General features: G+C 39.9%; 1 protein-coding gene across 3 annotated transcripts in view; it reads left to right on the top strand.

The window, feature by feature from the left end:
- Positions 1-23335, top strand: part of GALNT7 (polypeptide N-acetylgalactosaminyltransferase 7) — a 74348-nt gene extending 51013 nt beyond the window's left edge. Inside the window, exons 4-13 of one of the 3 annotated variants that reach the window (XM_080372493.1) lie at positions 4970-5100; positions 5348-5427; positions 7312-7494; positions 7660-7842; positions 10950-11067; positions 13620-13742; positions 15782-16000; positions 18187-18285; positions 19604-19732; positions 22370-23335. In XM_080372493.1, the coding sequence (XP_080228619.1) occupies positions 4970-5100; positions 5348-5427; positions 7312-7494; positions 7660-7842; positions 10950-11067; positions 13620-13742; positions 15782-16000; positions 18187-18285; positions 19604-19732; positions 22370-22507 (1403 nt within the window). In that variant the 3' untranslated portion in view covers positions 22508-23335. The remainder of the gene's footprint in view (positions 1-4969; positions 5101-5347; positions 5428-7311; positions 7495-7659; positions 7843-10949; positions 11068-13619; positions 13743-15781; positions 16001-18186; positions 18286-19603; positions 19733-22369) is intronic. The other 2 variants (XM_080372492.1, XM_080372491.1) reach the window with 2 other exon arrangements.
- The last annotated feature ends 4330 nt before the right edge of the window (positions 23336-27665 follow it).

Genomic DNA, 27665 nt, shown 5'->3' with positions numbered 1-27665 from the left:
ACAGGCAAGTTTCAACTGGTCAGCAGCATAGGGTATGTTCCTTTTACCCTCCTTTTTTTTTTATCATAGCTGAATTGGGTAGTGGCATGGAAAGCAGATGACTCTGTTTTGAAACTCCCCATTTTATCAAGTGATCTGAGCTTCTCCCAGTTCCCGCCTCATGGGAGGAGTTGTTTTCTTCAGGTATACCCACTATAAAGTCAAAAACTGAACTCACCACATAGTTGAGGTTGCCTTTTTTCAGTACAAATCACTATTAAAAATTGTTACTGTATGTTACTTTTTACATCATGCCTGTAGGTAGGTAGGTATCATTTTCTGTTTGTTTTTACAGAAGAGGAAAAGTTACTTGTATTGTGAACTTGACTATATCTGACTTAGTCTGATAAAGGTACTGAATGCTATTATATAGTCTCCTGTATCCTCTAACAGCTGTTGAGAATTTTGCTTAGATATACATACACACTATAAAACAAAAATATCTTCTGTCCTAAGAGATATAATTTTAATAATTCAGTCAGCAGACATGTGCTGTGTTTTTCCTTTTCAGCTGGGATCACAGCCTTTCTTTAGAGCTATTCAAGGTCTGAGTTAGGTGTATAAAATAACTGTGACACTGATGGTCTCTAGAAAAATTACCAGATTTTACAAATAGTTGGACTCAGTACTTGGGTTTCACATGAGTTGTAGCTGACTCTGTGCTATGTGTATGTAATTCATGGAATGAGTTTGTCTGGCATAACAACTTGTTCTACAGTTTTTCAGTATATGACGATTGTTAAATAAAGGCAGTATTTTTCAAGAAATTTATTTTGAAATACAGAATTTACTTATGCATTCTGCTCATATATGAATAATTAGCAGATACAGCTAACCTGGACCTAACGTCCAGCAGACCCTTGTCTCTGTATTTCCCACACTTCTTTTTCCCAAATAACTTTCCTGAATCATAAAATTCAGTGAAGAAAGCTCAAGATGCAATTTTCTCATGTATGAGTGACTGGAAAACAAGCATGGACTGGAATGGCTCTGAACACCTTGCTGCAACTATACGGTTTCGCTATAATAATTCTTCAGACTGCTTTAGGCTATTACTTGGTAAACATAATTAACTTAATTTCAATAATTCAAATTGCATTCTAGATGAAAAATGGCCAAGACAGTAGAATCTTGCTCCACTTCTTTCTCCCCGGAGAGAAGCATGAACTAATACAGGCTGTGAAGCGTGCCAAGCCGCCTGAAGAGATCTCCAGTTGTTAGGAGAGCTGCAAAACACAAACACTCTTAATCATGGCAGAGCTGCTGGTGGCTTTTGCTTTTTCAGCCAGAAGAAAAGCAGTGCTGACAGCACAGATACAGGATTTTCTCCTTCCCCACCTGCTTTCAGACTGCCCACGTCATATCTGCCTTTCTACCCAACAAAGAGGATCTTAACGCTCTTTGAGACCCGTGTTGAGGGACACAGTTGCTGGACTGGGTAGCTGTTTGCTCACACTCAGCAGGGCTGTCTGTATTTCTTAGCTGCACCTTCTCCAGCAATATGAAATTAAAATGGAGCATAGCAGTTGCAAACACTTCTGAAGGCTGGCTCATAAAGAGCCCTGCCTGTCCTTTATAAGAAATGCTCTTTCATCGGAAGGGAGTTACAGCTGCATAGAAGCCTATATATGTTATGCCTTACAGGGAAGAACAGTTGCAGTGCTTGGAAAATGTTCTTTTCATTGTAATTCTTTGTATAAAGTCAGTTGGGAGCAGTCTTTTTGCTGAATGACGCTCTCCCTTCCTTCCTTAATCTCTTCTGCAAACAGCGAGGTTTGACTGTGAAGAACTGTGTGGAGACGTGCTGAATTCTGCTCAGGCAAATTTCCTTTGTCAAAACAGAAAGGGAATAGTAACAAGATGTCACCAAGCTAATCAAATGATGCTAGTTCTGATATTTTCAGTGGAGATGTCTGTATTAATGCATGCTAGGAGTCCAAGAAGTGTTGCAGCATCTTCTACCGCAGTGTTAGTGTGGCCGCACTGCTGTACGCGAGGAGGGGGTTTTCATTTTTTTCTTGTATTTCTTGTAGAAGCAGTTCATTTTGCTGTGAGTGCTAGCTGTGTGGAGGGTGCAGCTATTCTGGAAGCGCAATGAGAATTCATAACACCAGGTTTTCTGAAGCTCCCTACAAATACAGTTGTGTAGATAGGTCTTCAAGGACTACTTGTTATGTGTGTAGGTACCAGTGTTCCTTCTTTCTGAAGCATAGAGGTCCATATCTCAGTTGGTGCAGCTCACTTTTGTAACCCGTACACCTGTAAAGAGTGAGTGTGAGGCAAATACCAGTGTTCCTAGTAGCATTTAAAGGTTTTTTCCACCTTTTGCATTTACCTATTTTTTCTTGATTGCTGTCTGTGTTTCCCACTGATGTAGCATCACATAAGATAACCAAAGGGGAAGTAACAAGCTCAGACAGGTAACATTATTTTTATTAACTTAACAGTGCTTGCAGTGGGGAAACTGAAGCAGTTTGTGCTTGTGAACAGTGCTTGTGTTAAAGCTGAGCACCCCACGTTAGTAGTGTTACAGTACAGGAAACTCGGAGGCAGCTGGGAGGATTTCTGACACCATTTTTCTAGTTTTCAAACTGACATTCGTGTGTCAAGGGGAAAAAAAGCTTTCTTCCGCCTCCTCGCCTTGTAATCTGCAATGCCTAAGATCTTTTGGAGAAAGGATGTGTTTTTAAAAAACACAAGATTCGTGCTTTAATCATGCACTGAGGCACGAGAGAGGAACCCAAACAACGGGAGACCAGATTGATGGTTATAATATTTTGAAAGGTGAAATATACATCTTTAAGCAAAAAAACAGAGTGCTGTAAAGCTGTTGACAGATACCATAAATATGTGTTCTAGGTGAACAAAATGTACCGCTGGCCAAACACTGTTTCTTACTGTATCAGGATCAGGATTTTATACACTACTGTCATGCAGGCTTTGTAGTATGAGGGAGAGAGAAAATTCCATTTTCCTGTGGGAAATAGCACTTGCTGCTAACCCTGGCACAGTTTTGGATAATGGACTGTGAAGTCCTGAGACTCATACTGGAGAAAAGCTTTACACAATCAATATGACAGGTTTTTACAGCTCCCTGTGAGCCTTACATAGTTGAATATTAGATAACTAAAACATTTGGCGTCATAGGCAGGAGAGCTGGAAATAGCTTTAGGTTTTAAATCTTTAAAACATTCCTGACAGTCCCTTCTGTAACATGTACTTGGAATTTGCAGAATAAATAATGTGTGGTATAAAGATTCTCTTAGCACCACTTCAGCATGACCTCATAACTCTGTTGATTTTATCCTATAAAAATGTATATCACAGCTATCATATCATGTATTCTACATCTATTACATGGCATGTTATTCTGTACAGCAGATGTGATAAAACTGTTTTTTCTCTTGTTTGATATTTATGTACCCTTGAAGTTTTCCTAACGCACAAGTATTTACAAAAGAAATTGTAAATGTGCATGGGAAAGGAGAAGAGGATATGTAAAACTTTTGGTTGAGAAAACTTACAGTAAGAATATTAAAAGATAGTGGTTTCAGAAGATTGTTCTCTGGTAGAATTGCTGAATTTTCAAGTTTGGAAACTTCACTTCCAAAAAATACCGTTTCCATCCATTATTTACATGTAGCTTTTGTTTGAACTAGAGTGATTTTGATACTGTTGGCAAGAATATAAAACATACTGAAATGTAAGTTGCAGCAAGCTCCAGACTTCCATCATTTTCATTCAGGGTGCAGAAAATGTTGCTGGGGAAGCAACCTGATGGCTTGTTGCTGCTGAAAGAGACATCCTTCTCCTTTCACCCTGCACATCCCCTCTTGCTGTTAGATCAGCACGGGCATGGCATCTCACAGCCCCTTGGAGCGGGTGCAAGCCAGTGCATGACTGCCTCAGCTGTAGCTTAGGTGGCTTATTTTGGTTCCCAACTGAGAGAAACAGAAACTGTAGACAATTCTTTTGAGCCTCTCAGTACAAAAATAGATTTTAAATGAACACCAGTAGCTAAATCAGCATAGCCTCAAACAACAAGCGCCTGACTGCCAGCCCTTCTGCCTTTGTGACTTTTCTCAACAGAATCATCTGTGCAAAAATATTATGCAACACTAGGATTCTTTTTCAAATTGTGTGGTAGGAATGTGGTTTCCAGATTAGTTTGGCAAAAAACAATGTGCAAATACAAATCTGTAACCATTTAAGCGTAGCCCGTCTTGATTCTTATGCGGTTACTCATCCCTTTACTGACCAATTCCCTTTGGCTAAAGGTTTCTTGTCTCATCATTGTGATGAGCCACAGCTCGTTCACTGCAATTCCGGCCCTCCAGTTACTCTTATTTCATTAGAAGATTAGCATAAGACCACACCAACCCCAAGAGGGAACAGGTCTAGATGAAGGAGGGCAATAATTTGAGTGTGGTGAGTTTCTGTCTCAGGTTTCCAGATTTAATAGACTGACAGAAAATTTTGCGAGGCAGCAAGTGAGTGAAGAGAAATGTTTAACTGAAAAGTAGTGCCTGCAACTGTGTATGTGGCATTATCTGATGAGGAAAGACCATGTGCTGAAGTGTAAAAACTTCTCTGCCTGGTTGAAATACAGACAAAGACCTGAAAGCCACTATGTGATGTACTGAAGTGGCTGGGAATCGTCCATCCAGGTCCCCTGTGGTGTGGCCAACCAATTCAGCTGCTTTTTCTTCAGATGTGCCAGAGACAAACCTGTGCCATGAAGTCAGAGAGTTCCAAGTCTTGATCTCCTCAGGTTTACGTTTGTGAGCAGTGGTATGAGCAGTTCAATTAAAGATTCTCTTAATGTCTGTAGATATTTTTAAGTAGAGTTGGATTTGGGTTATATTAAGAGTACAAAACTGTTTATTATTAAACCTCGCCAAAATAATTGTTTTTCTCTGTTACTCAATAGCACACTTACAAGAAAGGCTGGATGAGTATATTAAGCAGTGGAATGGCCTTGTAAAGGTATTTCGAAACGAGAGGAGAGAAGGTTTAATCCAAGCTAGGAGCATTGGAGCCCAGAAGGCTAAACTTGGACAGGTAGGAGCCAGTTCACACACAAGTCTGTCTTTTTCTTTTTTGACGGGGAGAGGCGGTGGTGGTTCTCTGTTCAAAGAGACATGTTAACACGTAGTATTGTATTATTTACTTTGTTTTAAGAAAAGATTAATTTTACTCATTTAATCTTTTTTTTGCTTATAATATAAAAGTACTTCAATGTAAATATGCTTAATTAAATCATTCTTATCTTGTATACAGAAATATAATTATTTTTTTTCATTTGAAGGTTTTGGTTTACCTTGATGCCCATTGTGAGGTGGGAATTAATTGGTATGCGCCACTTATAGCTCCTATATCTAAGGACAGGTAATGTTCTTTTGTTATTTCCAGTGTCTGGCCTCTTAGGAAGAAAGAGTTACAGTAACTATCTTCACTTTTCAAATATGTTTTACACCCTTATCAATATATATATCTATATCAAACTATATCAGTATTTGCTATATGATGATTGTATCTCCCAGCATAAAAGCTATGTAAGGAGGAAGGAAAAGTCAGGCAAATAAAACTCCGGTTAGTGTATTTTAATAGGCATACTGAATATTTTGCTTAGTGTAAATTAAATATAAGATAGCTCTTGTCTTTTGCAGTAATCTGAGGAACTGATAAAAATGTTCTCTTCTGCCTGAATAAGGGGCCTGGTTAAACAAAATAAACAAAAACGTGATTATTGGTAGAGCAAAAATAGCAGTAAGTGTTTTGATTTAAGGGGGATTTAAAGACCCTGTGATCGCAAGAGTTTTATAATTTTCTCATCTTTGGTCTTGCACTATGGTCTTACTTGTTTCCTCTGAAGTGCTTTGGAGCGTTGTCTGTAGTGAACCAAGGCCAGAGCTTGAGCCTATCTCTGCCACAAGCCCAGGCGCACGCCTAGGAGGCCGTGGTGGAAAAGCCTGAGCTGTGTGGTGGGATCTGCGAGAGGTGACAGAGGGGGGGGTCCCCAGGGCCTTCATTGCTTCCAGCTGTTGAAATGCTGTTGTGCTGGGTGCCACCACAAGCTTAGCTTGTGTGGTCGGAGAGTATGTGTGTTTAGGAAACCATGTGCTTGTTTATACTCCTCAATCCCGTACAATAACTGCTTAGTCCTAAAAACTATTTGTTAACCTGTTATACTACCAGAACTTTCTTGAAGAGCTGGTTTTTGTGCGTTTTAAAGGCTGTAACTCAGCTTCAAGACTCTTATTTGGGCCAGGATTCTAGAGAGATGGAAATGCTTGTGTGCTTCCATCAAGTGTGTGTTACTCTTTTACTTAAGAAAGGCCGGTGAGAGCAGGCAGCTTTAGAGGCGTTCCTCAGCACTGCCCACAGAAGTGGAGGTTACAGGAGGACCTCTGATGCCGAGGCACACAATGACAGAGGGCAGCGCTCAGCAGCCTTCTTCCAGGCCCTGGTACCCTGGATGCAGCGTGCTGCTGCTTCTGCCTCTGCCTCAAAGAAGAGCACAACATGCGCTTTTCTTCCATGCGCACGCTTACGTTTCTTTCCACAGGATTTGACTTAAAAAGATGGAAATGCTCCAGGTTTGGTCACTGTGAAACTCATTTGGAAAATCTGGGGAGAATAACAAGATAATGTCTTTTTCTTTAGTGAATATTGTATGTGATAGATCACAATAAGGAGCATGTTACAAACCGAACAGGAAAAATTCTACTGAAGACTGCTGCCAGGAGAGCACCAGTAATGTTTTTTTATCTTGTGAGGTTGGATTTGCAGGGCAGTTGGATAGCACAGAATAGTGAAAATCCATGTTTACACTAGTAAAAGCTAAGAGCTTATCGTACATGTTGATAGCTGAGATCTGATATGAATAGAAATTACAGGAAATAGTAATACTGTGAGAACCCTAGCCTTCTAAGAGTTCTTCTGTTGCCTGCAGCAGTGCTTTGTTAGAAGACCAATGTCAAGAAGTACATATAAAGGAAAAAGTACTGATAAACAAGTTGATATATTAGCATTTCAGACCTAAATTCAGACCTGAAAGCATTTCTGCTTTTAGAACCTCTTAAAACAACATAAAGGACGGACTTTCTCTTTTTTCTTCTAATGAGGCTTCACTTCTTAATATGTTTACAAGTGACTTTTTATGTACGCTGCTCTATGAGCTTAATATTTAATGGTGTAAATTTCAGATTAGAGAGATTACTCTTCTGAAATTGTATTTTGCTCTTTCTTTCCCTTCTATAAATGTTTCAGAACTACATGTACTGTACCTCTAATAGATTACATAGATGGGAATGATTATTCCATTGAGCCACAACAAGGTGGGGATGAAGATGGTTTTGCCAGAGGGGCCTGGGACTGGAGTTTGCTGTGGAAACGAATTCCATTAAGCCACAAGGAAAAGTCCAAACGAAAACATAAAACTGAGCCTTATCGGTAAAAAGAACTGTTTACATACTGTGAATCATAACGAATAATTGTCTAAACCCTTTCGTTTTTCCCTCCCCCCCTCTTTTCCCATGAACTACGGTCGGTGCACGTGTGCCATGCGGGTCCTTGCACATAACTGCATCTTCCCTGTCACCATCCGCCACCCTGCAGAACCACATGCACTGTGCCACTTATAGATGTCATAGATGGCAACACTTATAAAATTGTGCCGCAAGGGGGTGGTGACGAAGATGGGTTTGCTAGAGGAGCGTGGGATTGGAGTATGCTATGGAAGAGGGTTCCCTTGACCAAGCGAGAGAAGGAAAGCAGAAAGACAAAAACTGAACCGTATCGGTAATCACTAAATCACTTACCTGTTTCTTTTTTTTTCTGAAGCCAATATTGATCCACTAAAACTTGCATGTACTTCTAGCCTGAAAATCTTATTTCTAACCACGCCAGCTGCTTTGTTTAATCAGACCTGTTTGCCACAGCTGTTTGCTCAAAATACCTTTGCTACCTTGGGTTGCCTCTCCATTCCTGCTCTTGTGTGGTTAATGGGGTGCACATTAGAATGACAGGGTTTTGTTTGGCAAAATAAAATACTGTATGACTTTATTTCCAGGGAAAACTCTGTTTAGCTATGATATTTTTTTAAAAGTAGCGTTGGAAACAACAGTGCTTGTTTAACCATTTGATTTGAAATAACAAGCATGCTGTGAGTATTTATAATAGCCAGTAATGCATAAAATCTGTAGCCTGCTGTCATGGATTGATGCATGCATACAGCTCATGGATTATGCATGTGCACCAAAAAAGTCCCTTTTGTCATACTTCTCCCACTTGCTTCATAATAGTTCACATCTGACAAAGAAGCATACTGTTTTAAGAATCTTGGCTAGATAAGGTTTCAGTATGTTTGGGGATTTTAATGCATAACATTAAAAAAAAAAAAAAAAAAAAAAAGAAAGAAAGAAAAACCCACCACCTTATTTTCTGGGAAAATTCCAGTAACTTTCATAGAAGTCCCACCTTTTTCTTACGCTTTGTAGTGGGGTATGTTTTCTTCCCAGCAAACAGAAACTGGCTAGAAACCCTAGTTTAGAAACTAGGGTTTCTGGATGCCTTTTCAAGACTGGGAGACTGTGGTTCTGCTGGTTTTTATTACTTTCCCCTTCACACTTAACTAATCGTGTTATTACATTTGAAAGCAATCCTCACATCTTCAGAACCTAATGTCTTCTATTGCTTGTATGTATGATTTAAACATTGTAAGAACTGATGTTGGTAATTCCCTATCCTCGCCCATGATTGTTCTCTGCTAAAATAGCAGCACATGCGAGGAAGTTATGAAGCTTTGATCTGCTTTGTATACAGTATAAATACTACCATTTTCTGACAAGGCTGTCCACATTGGAACTTTAATATTTGCTTAGAGAGGGATAAACTATTTCAAACATTGCTGTTGTTTTCTGTGTTTACCATCCAAGCAGGTCTTAAAACCCTTTAAACTGTTCCCAGAAACACAGAACACATGTTCTCAGAGTGGTTTAAAAGATGACTTTACTTTTAATAATACTTTTAGAATTACAGTGCTTCTTTTAAAAAGAGACATTCCCTGCATCTGTTTATGTCCAGGCTGTATGTGTTTTGTTGCAGCAATACCAAGGCAAGTAAAAGTCTTGCTGAAACCATAGTCAGGATTGCTTAGTTTAGAGAGAAAACAAACAAAAAAACCCTCAGCAGCTTAAAAAGCAGAAACAAACTTTTTGTAACGTGAGCATTGCCCCAGGACTGAATCCTTCTTTCAGTAATACTAGGCTTACCTCTTCGTATCCTATAAAATAAACTACTGAGCTTATGCAGATTTTACTGTATTCTTTAACACATTTGACAGCACGTTGGAGACCAAGACTGAAACTTCAGCATCTGAGGCCACTACATTTGCCAGGTCTTTGTGGTGCTGAGGAAAACCAAAAATGCAGGAAAGCCACAGGGCTGTGCTATGCAACATGCTTCTCCCTGCTGTGCTTGCTGGCTTCCTACCCTTTGAACCCCAGCGATGCAAAAGCAGTGTTGGAGGAAAATACAGTAGGTAGACAAGCAGAAGGGGACATTTAGGAGTAACTGCATCTGATCACACGATTTGGAGAGCAGCTAAACTGATAACCATTATATTTAACTCAGCTGATAGACCCAGCAACTCTCTTTTGTTGTTCCCCTGCCCCTGCTATGTGGAGGGGGATATATGTTAACCCTATGGGTTATCTTTTCTTAAGCAGTGCTCCTCCAGACATTTACATGCAGAAGGAAAATATGTAATCATTGCTGTTAAAAGGAGCACCACTAAGTTAAAAATCTATTGAAATGAAGAGACTGAATAGTACTAGAAGTGACCTATCTCTCAATAATTTGGTCATGAAGGAATATTTCAGTTGTGTTTTACTTGGCTCACCAGAGTGAGGTGGACTCTTGGATCTTGCTCCTTTCAGTGCTGCAGATCATCTGAAGTCAGAAATAATGCATTTTTTCCTTTTTTTTTTTTTTTTTATTGCCAACTTATAGGGACTCCAGCTTGTACCCATTATGGTTTTTATATATTTAGTTATCCTCAGGTGAAAAATGCTTGGTATGTGTGCTGGAAATGGCTTAACATATCCTACTCTCTATGTCAGTGTGAGCAAGCTACCAAAGAATTTTTGTTAGAGCCATTCTGCAAAAAATGCTCTTACCTAAACCACAACATCTTTTTAATGCATTAAAACTTGCTAATTGAACCTTGGCATACATGGAGGGATTTACAAAGCCATTAAAAAACAACAAAAACAAAAACAAAACAGACACACACAAAAAAAACCCTAAACCAAAATGGAGACCTTGTACAACTCGATCCAGGCCCTCTTAAAAATTTCATGAGTATAATGAAAAGTGTCTCATATGGCAGCGGTAGAAAAAGAGCCAGAGGGAGCAGATAGAAAGGTATTGTTTAGCTGGAAAAACTCTTGGCACTTGTTTATTGGACAGTGTTTCAATGTGACAGCTCCTCAGATCATAAACCTAAGTCAGCTATGCAGCCTCATCTGTTATCTCAAAAACTTGAGCAACTTTCAAGAAACGTCTTGTCACGCTGATTCTTACCTTTTATTTTAATAGAAGCACACTGGCTGGCTAAATGGATAATTCTGACCAAAATTTTATATAATTAAATTAAAAGACAAACAAAAAAGCCTAACAAAAGCAAAAACCAACATAATAAGAACCTGTGACTTCACTAGAAATTATACAGGTTTCATTTCAGAAAATTGCTGGAAGCCGATGACAAAGCTTTATGGCTTTTCAGTTATTGCCATGTATCTAATCTTTATTATATGTTAACAGTAAATTGCTTCCTTAATTAATGCTTTCTCCGAGTGTTATCATATCCTTTTGGCAAAAGGAGTTACACTGTCTTCCTCTTCCAGGTCCCCTGCAATGGCCGGTGGATTGTTTGCCATTGAACGCGATTTCTTCTTTGAACTGGGTCTCTATGATCCAGGGCTTCAAATTTGGGGTGGTGAAAATTTTGAAATTTCTTACAAGGTAACACCAAAAATAGAAAAATAATTCAATTTCGTAGATCTTTTTTTTCTCTAAATACTTCTGTTTGGAGTTCAGACAGACCTACTTCTGGTTTGCACCACCTCTGCCTCATGAAGCCCAGAAGGTTTTGTTGTGAGGAGATGTTGCGTCAGAGATGTGTATCCTTAATGTTTTCTTGTGGGCGTTAGAGTAGTAGTGTTACGGGACGTGGCCAGGTGCTGAGGCTCTTGAATGCTGAGTAATCTAGATTTTGTTAATGGTTTGGGATCACGCACACCCACCCTTAAATATCTAACCTGAAACCAGGCTGGCAAATTTGATGAGGCAGAACTGAGTGCCATCGTGGTGAGTATAGAAAAATGTTTTTTCTAATGAAAGTGATTACAGAGAACAAGTAGCATTCAGCTTACGCATAGATGCCTGTAAAGTATATAACGATGCAACAAAAAGTAATCTGCCCAAGTTTCCTTCTCCCTACCATTTTTGTGGGTGAAAAATGATCTCATATACTTTTCAAAATTTCAAGAACTTCTTTACAAGAGAAGTCTTCATAATTGAAACACTAACTGCATAATTCATAATCACAGCAGATTTTATTTTCACTCCTAGGCATATGCATGCTCTTCAGTTAGCAGGAAACGTAAGACAATAATCATTAACTTCTTGTAGCTTCGGTATTCATAATGACACAAGTGGCAGGCAGCAGGAATCTGTCCCAATTAACAAACGAAAGTGGAGACATCTAATATCCTCAGCAGCGACCTGTGAAATTGTAGATGAATTTTACTGAAAGTACATTCAGAGCTCCCCTAACTACTCTTGATAATTTTGAGGAAAGCTCTGAGTGCACTTGCTGAGCTGTAAATCCATATGCAAAAGGTGTAGTTACTGAGGATGTTACACAGACAGAGTCTTTATCCTTCTAATTCTCCATCTTGCTTAAAGCTAAACCATGATCAGAATTACATACAGTAGTAATTGAAGTGCTGATTATGTAGAGACTTCCAGATTGGTTTCATACAGATTACAACCAATCTCCAATCTTCAGAAGAACTCAATAACATGTATCAGTCTTGTGTGCTGACTCCTAGATAGCCTTGCTTATCGGGGGGGAGGTGGGTGTTGGGATGAAATTTAAGAAGATTAGTATGATGATGCAATGAAGGATGTAAACTATTCTGCCCATCTTTCCTATACTGTTAAGTCATATTTTTGATCTGGAATTTGGACAAATTTGGAACATCCCCAAAGTTAGCTTGAATTTGGATTTGATAATACATTTCAAACTTGTCAAAACTGAACAACTAAATTTAGATTTACGTATGTTTTCTTTTCCCAATAAATATCCCAATATTTTCTTTTCCCAATAAAAATCCCAATAAAGGATGTGTGGAAGGGAGGGAATTTCAGAATGACGATATGTTTTACCCATTTTTTTATTTTCAGCTATCTAGTTAAAGAAAAATCTGTTTGTACTTAGAATAATGGATTACCAAAGGCATCCTTATCTCCTACTAGTCTTTATTAAGAAAAACTTAGGTGTGATGAGTATCTAACCAAAACCCATCTTAGTGATGGTATGTGAATTGCTGTAATAAAATCAAAATATTATTAATTCTGTCATAATAAAAATTAGTCAGTTCCAGATTTTGTGCATTCATTCATTACTGTTGTTTTAAGATAGTAATAGAATGAGACTGTGTCGTGGTTTCATCTGAGCCAGCAATCAAACCCCACACAGCTGCCCACTCCCTCCCTGCAGAGTGGGATGGGGGAGAGAATCAGAAGAGTAAAAGTGAGAAAACTCGTGGGTTGAGATAAAGACAGTTTAATAGGTAAAGCAAAAGCTGCGTGCACAAGGAAAGCAAAACAAGGAATCCATTCACCACTTCCCATGGGCAGGCAGGTGCTCAGCCATCCCCAGGACAGCAGGGCTCCGTCATGTGTTAATGGTTACTTGGGAAGACAAACGCCATAACACCAAACATTTCCCACTTCCTCCTTCTTTCCCCAGTTTATATATTCTCAGCATGACATCAGATGGTTTGGAATATCCCTTTGGCCCATGTGGGTCAGCTGCCCTGGCTGTGTCCCCTCCCAATTTCTTGTGCCCCCCCAGCCCTTTGGCTGGCAGGGCCTGAGAAACTGAAAAGTCCTTGACTTAGTGTAAACATCACCCAGCAGCAACCAAAACCATCAATGTGCTATTGGTGTTGTTCTCGCACCAGATCCAAAACAAGGCACTGCACCAGCTACTGAAAAGAAAATGAACTCTATCCCAGCTGAAACCAGAACAGATGGCAAACTTTTTTTAAAGCTTTTTTAAAAAGTAATTTGAGTAATTTCATGGCTGAGTTGGAGATGTACGCTATGCAAGCCTTTCATTTCAGAGACCTATTATGTTTATGCTTACATCTGAAGCAAAAATATTAAAATATATCAGATGTTTGGTATAGTAAGAAAAGTAGTTGGCATTTCTTCCATAATTTATTATCTGTTTTTCTTAAATTCCTGTGCATATATATTAATAATACTTTTGCTTTAACTTGTAGATCTGGCAGTGTGGGGGAAAGCTGTTGTTTGTTCCTTGTTCTCGTGTTGGACACATCTATCGTCTCCAGGGATGGCAAGGAAACCCACCCCCTGTGTACGTTGGGTCTTCTCCTACATTAAAGGTACTGTTTTGCTGCAACCTTGACGGTGTTTTTTTATTTTAGATAACTCTATTTAAACTATTAGTAATAATTTAGAGAACACTGTATCTAAAGCTATGTAGTGTCTAAAGCTAAGGTGGTCATCCCCACAGGAGGGAAATCTATGTGCCAATCCCACTATTACTAAGAGTTAATATTCCTGGAACCCATCTTCTTGATCCACCCCTCCCCATCTTTGAGGTACAAATCACATTTCCTAATACTTACTCTTAGCACCCCACACCTTTGCTGCAGTGTGCGAACAACTCTAGTAACTACAGCATGCTCCTGGAGGTGACGATGATGGGTTTGTAATCCCCCTTTGGCTTAATAGGGTTGATCCTAGGCTGAGTTAGCAAATGCCGTATTCGAGCATCTCTCAGACCTTTGTGGCTCTATTTGTTAATTAAGAAGCAGTGAATGACACCTGGGAAAATGGCATGCTCTACACTTCATCATAAAAGTTGGTAATTCCTCAGGCACCTTGCAGGTTCAGAAATGTTGCTCAAGCCATGATATTAAAGGTAGAGACCTCACCTCAAGAAACGAGTGAGCCAGCTGTCTATATCTGAAGAGGTAATTTGAATCAAGACAAATGTTTTTACATAAGTTTGCGCCTACCAGCAGAGAGACAACCCTCCTGTTAAGGTTTCCTATTGCCTAGTTTAAGCTTTCACTCGTGCAGTGTTTTGGCATTGGTAAATCCTGTTCCCAAAGACCAAGTTCTTTGTGAATGGCAATCCCAGAGCCATCTTCCTAGACATTACCTGTGACAATGACTGCTGGTAGGGTTTCAGAGTATGACTTGAGCCAAGCAAGGAGTTGGTTCTTCTGAAAAGGGAATGTCCCTAGTTTAATGGCAGCAAACTAACCTGGCACACACACAAACACCACACACACACCAAAAAAGGGCCTCTGTTAGTAATTTGAATTGATTAACATTGTGATCAAACAAGTGCTAGGACTGATACAAGGCAGGGTAGGGGGAAATGGGCATAGCTGAAAGTAGAGACAGAGCAATGGAAGACAGGATAGCAAATGATAGCTCTGTTGCTCAGTGCAGGCAGGATGTTTGTTTGCCTTGTCTGAAATTATAAAAACCATTTCACTCTTCTGAAAAGCTGATCAAAAATGCTTACAGCATATCTAAACACCTTACATGAGTCTGCTCATCTGCTTACTGTAGACAACAAAACACTGCTGAGTGTTCTTAAGTTTCTTCTCTGTACAAGGCAGGATGCAGGTATAGCTTTCTTTCTCTTTGGGTACCCTCCTATGCCCATGGTAAATGTGCTGGTTTATAGCATTGTTCAATTTATACTGGATGTGAATTAAGTAAAACGCACGGTAATTTGTGCCTTTAGTCAGATCTATTTAGACTGTTTAACACCAGGTCATTAATGCTAGAAAAATTGTACAAAGTGAGATGTGCATCTGGAACATGTACAGGTAATACAGAGATAAGAGCCATCAGAAAGACTGAGAAGAAAGATGAGAGGGAGAGGCTTGTTCACTAGGCAAACTGTTTTTTCCCCTTCTCCAAGCAGCAGTAAACTATTTAACAAGATAAAACCTTCTTGGTGTGTCATAGCTGACCTGTTTAAGACTTAATTTTTTCACCTTTAGTGGACTAATGCATATTTTTATGTTAAAACTGTAGAAGGTGAATAGAAACTCTGAACTGCAGTACTGGTACACAGCAAATGATTGCAGCATTTTATTGTACTGTAACTGAAAAGTCTTTTATTTTCAAATAAACATTCTCTAAACGTAGGAAAAGACTTTGTACTCTCATTAAGCAAGCCGGTTTATTTTGCTGGCTTCAGTACTAAACTGTCATTCGAAAATAATATGCATGTGTCTTGTATAATCTGCTGAAGGTGACTGATTAGTGCTATATAATACTTTCACACTGTCATTTTTTAAGTGGAGAAATCCTTAAATTTCTGAAATTAACCTGCAGTTGCATCCAACCTGCCGTGTGTGCTTTGAGGTCTCAGCAGTTTCATTGTTCTTCACAGAACTATGTCAGAGTTGTAGAAGTGTGGTGGGATGAATACAAAGATTACTTTTACGCCAGTCGGCCGGAGACAAAAGCGCTACCCTATGGAGATATATCTGAGCTGAAAAAATTCCGTGAAGATCATAACTGCAAAAGTTTTAAGTGGTTTATGGAAGAAATAGCATATGATATAACTTCATATTATCCCTTACCACCTAAAAATGTGGACTGGGGAGAGGTAAGTACAGCACATAACCTGTATTTATTTTAGGAGCTTTTTTAAAAAAAAATTGGGAATTCAAGTGGAAGCAATTGTTAGTTGACATCAGTCTGAGAACAGACTCTGATTACTACTCTATTAAGGTATATGATACTAGCCAGAGACCTATAGAGATAAAACCCTAGGAAAAAGACTTTATATCTACTTCAAGAGGTGTGATTTTTTTTTTAATTAGTTCCACAGGTCCTTGAAGGATGATTTTGTCTCTAGCCCTGTGTTCAGGTATATCTAAAACTCTTTTTTTTCCGTAATTGGAATTTAGGGTTTTTTTAAAGAAAAAATGCAAATCCTGTGTGTGTAGCAGTATTGGCAAAGATCAATAGGTGAAAATCATTTTCAGTGAAGGCATAGAGAATAGATCATGAAATCCAGGTGGGGTACATTCTGCCTAAATTTGCTAGCCTGAGATGTACTTACACAGTTACAGCCTCAGTAAATCCCTTACCTGCATGTAATGATTTGATACGATTCCTTAACAGTCATTTCCAGCATCAGTGTACATGAGTATGACTTTGCTAAATAAGAATGTGGTTACAAATTTGGCATTTTCACGTGGCAGACAGAGAGAGAAAGTGTGTTGCCAAGTGAGTGCAGGACGCTTTCCTGAACCCTGCCTGTTTCGTACTGGCATTTAGACCACACCACGAAGAGCTCTTACTGCAGGTCTCCTGCCTGCTTTCAGATTCACTTATTTTTTTGCCCTTTTCAGTTGGTTCCAGCTCTGCCCTATCTGTTCTATTAATTTCACTTTTGCAGGTTGTGGAGGCAAAATCAGGAAGTCGTCTTGCTAGCAGAGGAGACTCTGTGTCCCAACCAAATTTAATAACCTTCTTTCCCAGGATATGATGGACCTGTTTTTGTAACTTAAGAAGAGCATTAGGAAGTACAGATCTATGCTGTTTACTACAGCCAAGAAATTGTCATCTCTAATTTTTCTGAGGAATTTGTGATACAGAGCATGTGCATGGTGGAAGGGGGTACAGATAGTCTGTCTGAGGGACCAGGTGAACAATGCCACCTCTTTTTCTTACCTAAAAGTTAGCACAAAGCATCAGTTACTATGTTAGCCTTAGACCTCGTTTTGAATCCATGTGAAGGGTTAGGAAAGGTGCATTATATACTACTACTTATTGAGGTGAAAGTATCTGCAGAGGAAAAAATAATAATGGCCACCCTGCAGGAAACCATCCCTGATAAAAGTAAGTGGTTCTGGTGAAGCAACCGGAAAGTCGGAAGTTCAGAGACTTCTCTGAAGCTTTCTTCAACTCTTCTTCACTGGCTGCTAGTTATCCTACATGTGAGGAATTCCCCCCCCCCCCCCCCCCCCCCATTTGTAACACCACACTAGTGGCATTTCCAAATTATCGGGAATGAAAGTGTGGGGTTCATCCTCCTAAACACTCTCTCTGGAAGTCAGGTCTAAGCTTACTCCTCCAGACTTCCTTCTACCGTCACAAAGAAGAAAGTGGCTCTGGCAAAGAAAATAGGTCTGGAAAGAATGTTATTTGTGTCATAAAGTCATTGTAAAGCTGTTTGTTGGCCCTTCTGAGAAGGGAGTGGGATAATCAGCAGTAGAGGAATGCTTTCTGACGGGACTTTCCATCTTTATCTGTATGCCTGTGCCTACCCCTCACCAATTCTACCTCTTTTTTTTCCATGTAATTGCTGCTGCAGAAGATACATCTGAGCAGCCGGGTCGGTGGGCTGTGCCTGGCTGCAGTTAGTAACTGCCATGCCTGACTTCTCTGCATCCCGTTTCTCTCATCCGCAAGATGAGAGCAGCTTAGCTGAGCTCCTGCTTTATTTATGAAGACCTGAAGACTGAGCATGCTTTGATAGGAGACTGAATAAATTAAAATACTTGAAAGTCCTACATTTCGGTGTCATTAATTTGGAACTGAAGTTTGCAATTCTAGCTTTATCAGTGTGTTCTGACTCACATAAGAGCCTCAAATTATCATAGGCAGCTTGGAGCTCCATCTCCCAGAACAATTAACACCAGTATATGAATTTCATATGCAGGTTAGACACATGTCTCTGTCAGATACCTGTTTGTGATTTGAAAGATAAGCAGGAATTTTCTGAACTCCTTCACACTTACTTTTTCCTTGAGACTAACTTGGAGTGCAAAACCTCTTTTCCAGATTAGAGGCTTTGAAACCGCTTACTGCATTGATAGCATGGGGCACACCAATGGTGGCTTCGTCGAGCTGGGGCCATGCCATAGGATGGGGGGAAATCAGGTAAGGAGCTTGGAGACAAGTCTGAAAGAGAATTGCTTGCTGTGGATGGTTACAGGCTGGTTTTCTGTTAAGCCTGTGCATAGAGTCACTTAGATGCCACCTAAAAAGATAGGAGTTAGGGGGGTTCCATAAGTATACTGACATTGCTAAAATATGGGAACCTGAAAACATCTTTTCAAACACAAGTGGTGCAAACTTGAAGGCAAATTCATAATCTCTTCTTCAGTGAAGCAGGTACGTGAGGAAGCAAGAACTGTGTTTCAAAGCAACCATATCACTGCATTGGAATAACTGCAGCTCTTAGCATTGCTGTGGATCCATCATTTATCTTCACTTAGTAATTAATCCTTCAGGAAACAACCCCCTTACATGCTTTGGCTGAATTTTTTCACAGTTTTTTCACTCTAATGGAAGTATGAAACACTTTTGTGCAGTAACTCAGTTTCCACCACAGGAGACAAGAAATCACATACAAATTTGTCTCTGCTTCATTTACAAATTAATTGGCAAAACGTAATTACTAATAGATGGTTGCGATCCAGGCTACTATTGTGTTTGTCCTGTAACTTCACAAACCTATCCACAGTATCACACAGATATGCTGTTCTGTCTTTACATCTCCTCTTTCTGTTGGAAAACATTTCAGAATGTGAGGTCCTTATTTGTGATGATGCAGATTTGAGTCAAGCAAGTTGTTGTCATGGCGTTCATGAAATCGCGTGCAGGATTAGGCTTTTAAAAATCATGTAGCCCCTGGAAATGTCTCTCTAATTTTGATACTTAATGAAAATGTTCCCTACTTCTGTATATGTTACCCCAAAAAACCCAATAACAGCTATTTCATAAGAAGAAGCTAGGGTAATCTTTTTGTGCCTGGATGCGTTAGTTTGATTTCCTCCATGGGTAAAATCCCAAAGTTTTAGTGTCTTCACATGAAATTACTATCTGGGGCCAAAGACTTGGTGCCAGACCTTTAGAAAAATAGTGGAATTTTTGGCCATCAAATCATACAAAGGCTTTTAAACACTTTCAGAAATCTTCCGAGTAGGAATCCCTTTATTTTTATTGGGTTTTTTCTCGCTGGGTAGGTTTCTTAGCCTTCTAAATCCTACAGGAAAGTTATCCGTGAAATTGAGTGTCGTGATAGTAAAAGTGTGTTACATCATGTAAAATAAAGAACCCTCCTGAAAGATAGGTGTAATAACACCAGAGAATGTTTTGAATGATGCAGTTACATTGGTATTTTCAGTGTTTCTGAAATACTCATTATTTTAATGAGTCAGCTGTTAAAAAGATGACTTTTCTTTTTTTCTGTTAGCTTTTCCGAATCAATGAAGCGAATCAACTCATGCAGTATGATCAGTGCTTAACGAAAGGACCGGATGGATCCAAAATTATGATTACACACTGTAATCAGAATGAATACAAGGACTGGCAGTACTTCAAGGTATGCAACACATATATAGCAGAAAATAAATCATAGTTGCATCTTATAGTTTTTGCACCTTTTTTAAAATATTTTATGTATATCTGAAAATAAAGATTACAACAAAGTTAACTGAACCAAGTAGAGTAAATTGCTAATTACACATTCTCGTAAATACGTGCTTGCTGGGAAAACTTCCTGCAGGGAAAGATGCTTTTGCTACTAGTCACTGTCTTCTGTAGCAGAATCGTTACAGAAAATCTCATGAGGCTACATATGCTGCCACAGGTATGTTAGGGGTTAGCACTTGTCTCGGAGGAAGCAAAAATTATGTCCACTACCAGTGACAAGAGTTTATCAAAGCTTTTAGTGCCATCACCCTCTCTGCTTGCCTGCTTTCTATCAAGAAAGTTTGTTTGTCTAATGTACGCTGTGAGGTTACTTAAACACTGGGGTGCATTTAGCAGCTAGGGTCAATATTAGATCTAATTTTGAGAGGTCTGAATTGAAGTGTTGCTTTGTTCAAAGGCAGAAGATCTTTTTAAGCCTATATAGGAACAGGTAAACACAGCATTATTCTGCCTGTCTGTGTTGTCTTTGCCGCCCTCAGTATTTCTTTTCCTGTTCTTGAGCTGTTCTCTAATAACATGCTGTATTGTGAATTCTGGGTGTGGCGCCATTATAATGCTATTGCAAAATCTGTGAATTTTTAATAAAGACTTGGAATGTTGGCTGATACACAAGGGCTGCTACAGTCTATTTAGTCACTACATCTGTAAGTCCTCTAATAATACTAGTTTTGAAAGTGTTACTTCAAAAAAAGTCAGGTTCTATTTCTTTTTCTGTTAAAAAATGAGACTGAATAGTCTGAGGGTGACATTATCTTTGGATATAGCCACACATAACTTGGTTCTGTGTCTAAGAAACCATTGTGTGTCAATTTTTCTTCAGTTGGTCTAGCATGTTGAGTATTTATTAATTCATTAGCTGGTTATCTGGCTTGTGTTTGTCTGAAAGACATAGGCAGTGTTGAGTGCAGTGAGATCTGTTTGTTATCCCTTAAGCCACTCCACTTTTTCTGGTATTTGCATAGAGCTAGGAAATATCAAGCACCATAATGCCATTTCCACCCAGCTTTCTTGTGCCGTATAGACACAAAAATTCTTTAAACCTGACATTTAAGTCCTGATGACTTCTGCTTTAATATTGAAATAATATATAGCACTTGTTAATTCTCCAGCCATTCTAGTGTGTCCCAGCATGTTACTTGGCTCTTCTTTAAGCATTTATTTTATGCAAGAAGATCCGTTTCCTCCACAGTGGTACCAAGTTGCATAGTTGTTTGCTTATCGCCACAAGTTATAAGGAAGCCCAGTAGTCACGGTCCAGGCTGTAGAACAAAACATTGACTGGTTTCCAGAATTGTAAAAAAAAAGGAAGGGGGGAGCAGGGGGAGCGAAAGGACCACCAGGGGTGTGTAACTAACCAAATACTAGAAATTTGGCATGCTGTGCTGTGCAGTACAGAGGGTATGACCGTTTCTTCTGATGAGGAGGGTGTAGGGAATGAAATGCTTATGAACTGCTGAAAAATGTTGTGGCCTCGTGTAAATGAAAGCTGCCAGGAGATTTTATCTGGTTGGCTGGTTGGTTGTTTCTGGAATTAATATGTGTGCCGGTTTGGTGAGCGTAAGATCTGTGCTGCTTCAGCATTGAGCAGTAGCAGGGCTTCAGTGCCTGTAAGCAAACATCCAGAACAGGGCTGGTGGTGGCCTGCCTGCTGCTTTAGTTCAGACATCTGTTTGCCTCTCCAGGTGGAGGACCCCCATGCCCGGCCACATGGCAGGAGCTGAGCACTCGCTCGGACATGCACACGTGTGTGGAGCGACAGGGTGATGGAGGGGGGAGCTGGGTGCACGGGGCAGGTGAGGCACCCCAGCCCAGCACAGTGTTGGGGTTTGCTTCTGCTCTGTTGCTCTCCACGCTAGATGCAACTGGTCAGCAAGTCAGAGCTGCCTCTGGCACAGGGGGTCAGCAAGCAGGACAGGAGCCGCAGGCCGCTTAGCAAATGCGTGAGACTCGAGCGTGGCAGCACAGTGGTGTGGAAGGAACCAAGCGTGCAAGTCTCCACCTGAATGTGCTAGGTACAATAGGTGTGCAGTTGATCAGGCAGCCAGTTGCTTCGGAGGCCGGGCTTGCCCCCATACCTTCTTCTTTTCCTTCTACCAGCCAAACCAGGACAAAGTTGGTGCTTTTTTTCCCCTAGTGTGGTTAATGTTGGTATTGTGCAGTTGCTTTATGTGAGGGCTAACTGAAGGAGGATCTGCCCGGTGAGGCCAGTTCTCATAGAGCTGTCCTCAAGGGTTAATCTTTTGGTTCGGTTACGGGATGGATGAAAAGGCTGGAAGCATTTTAGACACAGTTTTGCTCATTCTCTTAGTAGTTTGTTGCCTAAGAGAAATGGGAGGCGTCTCATATCGAACATTTAATAATACGAAGGCTGTGGAAGGTCTAGGTTTAACAAATAGTAAACTGAGTACAGAACTGATCTGTTCTAGGACCCTGAAACCTGGTTTTGTAAATACCTATATTGCAGTTGTGAAGAAAATGTTAAAAGGAAAAAAAACAAACACATGTTCCTGATGGTTTTGTTTTCCAGAATCTGCACAGGTTTACTCACATTCCGTCAGGGAAGTGCTTGGATCGCTCCGAAGTCCTCCATCAAGTTTTTATTTCTGAGTGTGACTCCAGTAAAGCAACACAAAAATGGGAAATGAACAACATCCTTAGTGTGTAGACAGACAAAACCTACCTACTGACACATTAATTTGTAAAGGACTGAAAATAGCCTGAAAACTGCTGCAATTATTAACTTTGTACAGCTGCAAGCCTCCTGGCTTGGATGAAGGACGTAGAGGAACTGTGATTATTACAATAACATTATCATCCGCAGTTAATGTTTACAAAACTGCTTTACCTTAAACTCTGTAGATGTTTACATCTTTTTGTTTTAAGATGTTGGTAAATTAATGTGCTGTTAGCTATGTTTCAAAGGAACATAGCTAAAAGCGTTGTCGTCTTCTTTGGGATTACACTCAGGGGTCTGAAGGCAGTTTTTTTACACACACTTGAAAAGGTTGGAGTAACCAGATTTTCATAGAACTTGGTGATTATCAACCTGTTGTATATTTTTATTTAATTTTACATCTTACTAAGCACTGCCACAGGTTATTAGCCAGGGTGGCCTTCTCTCACAGTCATGCTGCTTTTTTGGAAGGTGAATTTCAACATATTTAGTGCCTCTTTCATTTCTCTCTTTCACAAGAAGAGCATTTGTTGGAAATTATGCAGTGGATTTTTCTGAGCTGTCACCAGGGGTAGGGACCAACCATACCACCCCATGTAATTATTGTGTTACCGAAGACAATTTTCTATTGCCAGTTTGGCTGCTCTACTTCGACTGGACGCTTTGTATGGTGCAAGGAGCAGCTTAGTGTCTAGTGATGTGGTACATTTTGATGGAAGTAAGCACCCTCGCGATTCCAGCTAAGAATTTATAAGCACTAACTTGCTTGTTTAAACCATGCCTTACATAAAAATTATTAAAAAAAAAAAAAGAAATAAAGCTGCACAATTATGTAAAACTTAGAATCCAATGCTTCATTTATATTGTTATTTAAAATGGCAATCATTTAGAGGTGGACTAAAACTTTTAATTAGGAAAAATCATCCAGCTTCTTAACACAGCTGCGCAATTCTCTACAAGGACATGTGTCAACTAGTTTGGATGCCAGATTTAGATTTGAAAAGATAAATGGAAATTCTGAAACTGCATTTATTCATACTAATTTTATTCTTATTTTTGTCATTGGAAACTTCTCCTGAGGGATTACAAACACAAAATACAACTGCTTGGTGCTATAGTGTACAGACTAGAATGTGAAGAAGTAGTTTCTGAAAACATTCTGGAAAGGAGTTAATGCAAACTCCCTTAGGAGCATAAATAATTACTCTGAATGAACAGGGGTGGGGGAGAAATGACTTATCCTCCCTTCCTTATTCCAGATTTTGTGACTGTTAAATGTTGACATCAGTGTACTGATTTCATAAAGAGTTATGCCTATAACATGTCACACTATTAAATATGACTAAATACTTCCCCAAAATCTAGAATAGCATTGCATGCAGCTTCCATTGATGTTAACAAGGGTTATGTATCATATTTGGTGGCAGAGTTTGATCTTTATAGGGCTGTCTGCACTGATCTATTGGGATCTTTCCTAGTTTCTTTAAACTTCTCATCTATCCTTTCGGAGCTAAGAAAAATAGAAAATAAAGGAGGGAGAACTGGAAAAAAGGAAAATAAGAGTGTGTGCCGGTACTCGTTCCTTGTGTGTATGAAAACTGACTCCATTTTTGTGTGTTGGGTAGATTAATTTCATCATACAACTATGCATAAGAGAAAGAATGGTGGCACATAAATTGTGCGGGTATGCATTGTAAATGGGTATTTTGTGCAATTCATTGAAAGCTGATGCTGTATGTGAATATGAATCTGTACGTGAGACTGAAACCTCACAGAACATGAGGTCGTAAGAAGCTGTTGCTGTAATGACTTTTTCCTACTATAGCCGGCTTGGAAAAAAATAATTCCCATATTCTTGCTTTGTAAGTTGATGATAATATCACTATGCATTTCTACATATTTTATAAATTTGATTTATGCAGATTTTGATACACTGTACGTTTCTGTAGAAATTGTATAAATCTTTTAAAAATTTATTAGGGATAAATCTGGGAAACCTATGTATATCTTACTTATGGGTTGCTTATTTTTTAGGTGAAGTAAATAAAATATTTGAATTTTTGGGTTTACTATACTTTTACAGAGTAAAAATGGATTATTACCTTTATAGAAACCCCATATCTCAAAATCTAGACAACCTCACTGTTTCAAACTTACAAATATTAAAATTGTTTTGTTTTACTTTTTATCTAGGTACCTTTTGTTGCATCTGTAGGGCCTCAGTTTTTTTTCAAGTGAAATGAAAAATGAAATTCCCACTGAGAGTTGCCACATGGACACCATTTGGATTTTTGTATCACCTGCCCTGATCTAGTTAGGTAGATGTAATATGTGCATAGAAAATGAACTTGAGAATGATTTCTAAAGAGACCCGAAGGTCTAGTTGGTAGTGTTTTGACTCTGTATTTTATCTTAGTCTGTGTTTCCACCAACAAACATGTTTCAATCAAACTTTTTTTTTTTTTTCCCCTGAGAAGGTTTCTTAGAAAAAAAGAGCATGGCATTAAATCAGGACACGGAAGACACAAGTTCTGGCCTGAGGGCAAACTTAAGTGCTGAAACCTAAAGCGCTTTTTTACAGATGGGATTCTTGTTTCCCAGCCATGTCTGTGAGTGCTCTTTTCTGTATTCAGATTTCAAAAGGCTCCTTTGGCAAAATCCTGGGGGTATTTCATGTAGAGAGAATACCCTTTTATGGATGGAAACAGGGACTGATAGGCAGGAGGGGATATCTTTCTGCATTACCAGAGATCCAGGCACCAGGAGAACCAGCAGTACCTTTTGGGCAGTACTAGAGATGCTGGACCCCTTGATGGCATCCTAGAATCAATTCATTCTCTCTCCCTAATGTCAGTCAACCTCCTTTACTACTGTCTGCTTCTTCCATACCATCTGCCTCCAAATTGCAGTCCCTAAAGCCAAAATGTAACAGCTTACTGCTCTGAAACTAGACCAAGAAGCTCAAGATCCATTACACTATACAAGGGGTGTAAAGATGTTATGCTTACCTCTGATCTGTGAGACTTCTCATAAGAAGAAAAAAAAAAAAAAGCCTGTAAAAACACAAAAGATGCTTTGGTAGATTTTGCTGTATATCAAGCCAAATTTTCCCTTTGGCTTAAAAAAGAACAAATTGTGCAAGAGCCATGGAGGCATAGGAATAAGGAGAGGAAATTTCAGAACATGCAGAAGAAATTGTCTATACCATTGAACAGAAACTAGGGTTTTTGTAAAAGCATTTATTGTTTTTTCCCTACTGGTGAGCTTAGATCTGTCAGTTGTGATAGGTGAAAAGTAACAACTCCGGGGGGGAAAAACAGATTTGCAGTTTCTGTTTCTGGTTGTTGTTCTTGCTATAAAATGCATGGCAGGAGCACATCTTTGCTGTGTACTTATCTTACCTTGCTTACGTTTATGAGAGTAATCCTTGAGAAGTGTCAGTGGTTATCTTCCAGGGTAGTATTTACCTTCGGGGAACTGCAGAAGTGGTTGCCAGCATTTAGTCCTCTGGCTCTTGACTTTACTTACCCTGCAAGCCTCCTCTGAACCCCTGCAGTGTTCGAATAGTAAGTTGTGTAGCTTGGCTAGCACTGTATAGGAGGACTATAGGAGTCTAGGTAGAAAAAATGATAGGCTATCAAAAAATGTAGGTAAGTTTGCCTCCGTTTGCATTTTTTAAAAAAGAAGTACATAAACTGTGAGTGACCCCTGAAGACTGAAGCTGCTTTGGCCCTCCTTTCACTGTGGGGAGCCCTCTGGTCACCTTCTGTCACAGGCTGCTGCCACAAGTGTGTGCATTGGTGCGCGCTGCCTCGCTCGTCATGCCCTCAGCTGCGTTAACTGATACGAAGCACAGCAAAAGTGGGAAGAGGTGTTTGTGTCGATTGTACGTCTTCATAACCCAGTTAATGGTTAAAAACCTTTATTTTTTAAATATTAATACCTAGTCCGTTCTTTACACTGAGAAACGAATATTCTCCATTACCACGTAACGTGTCCTTGTGTTGCAGTTTAAGAGCAGCTGGCAACTAAGTACCACGCAGCTGCTCGCTCACCTCCCCCCTGCAGTGGGACCGGGAGGAGGATCGGTGGAAAAGGTAAAAGTCATGCGTTGAGATAAGAACACTTTAATAACTGAAATAAAATAAAATATAATAATAACAATTGTCATGAAAAGGAGAGAGAGGGAGAGAGGAATAAAATCCAAAAGGAAAAAATAAAAGGTGACACACAGTCCAGCTGCTCACCACCCGCTGACCGATGACCAGCCAGTCCATGAGCAGCCATCAGCACCTCCTGGCTAACACATCCCCCGCCCCAACCCCCAGTTTATATACTGAGCATGACGTGCCATGGCATGGAATACCTCTTTGGCTAGTTGGGTCACCTGTCCTGGCTGTGTCCCCTCCCAATTTCTTGTGCCCCTCCAGCCCTCTGGCTGGCAGGGCCTGAGAAACTGAAAAGTCCTTGACTTAGTATGAGCATTACTTAGCAACAACTAAAACCATCAGCGTGCTGTCAGCACTGTTCTCATCCTAAATCCAAAACACAGCACTGCACCAGCTACTGAAAAGAAAATTAGCTCTGCCCCAGCTGAAACAAGGACACCTGGTAAAAAAAAAAAAAAAAAAAAAAAAAAAAAAAAAACAACCAAGCTGTCTGCACAACCCCTGAGGATTTTACCACGTTGCATGGCTCTGTGGCTGCTCAGAACAACAGTGGGGATGGAGACTCTTCAGCAAGGTAGTGACATAGCTTATGGCCTGATGGATCTTAACTGACTGGTGAAAAACAGACGTTCCTTCAGGTAACAGGTCGACAGAGGTGACAAGGATCAAAGCCTGTCAGGAGGAGTTAGAGCTGTTCAAACACCCAGATGAAAAGGTATGTTTGCGTGTTACATCCCTTCTTTTTCTAACATACTTCACTGAGAAGAAATACGATGGCTACAGGGACAAGACTGGTGCCCTCCCCAGAGCGGCGTGCAGGTGAAGCAGGGCGGGGGGCTGGGTGGGTTCCCGTGTGAAACGGGGCTGCCTCCGGCGGGCTGGGAGTTCAGACAGCTCGGCCACGCGTGTGCCAGGGTAATGCCTCCCGCACCAGAAAGGAGCAGGAGGGTGGGAGAAGCAGCGTAGCACTAAGTTTTATT

The sequence above is a fragment of the Falco punctatus genome (genome assembly GCF_963210335.1).
Source record: "Falco punctatus genome assembly, chromosome: 1".
Classification (NCBI taxonomy): Eukaryota; Metazoa; Chordata; class Aves; order Falconiformes; family Falconidae; genus Falco; species Falco punctatus.
This window is presented reverse-complemented; position numbering and strand designations above follow the sequence as displayed.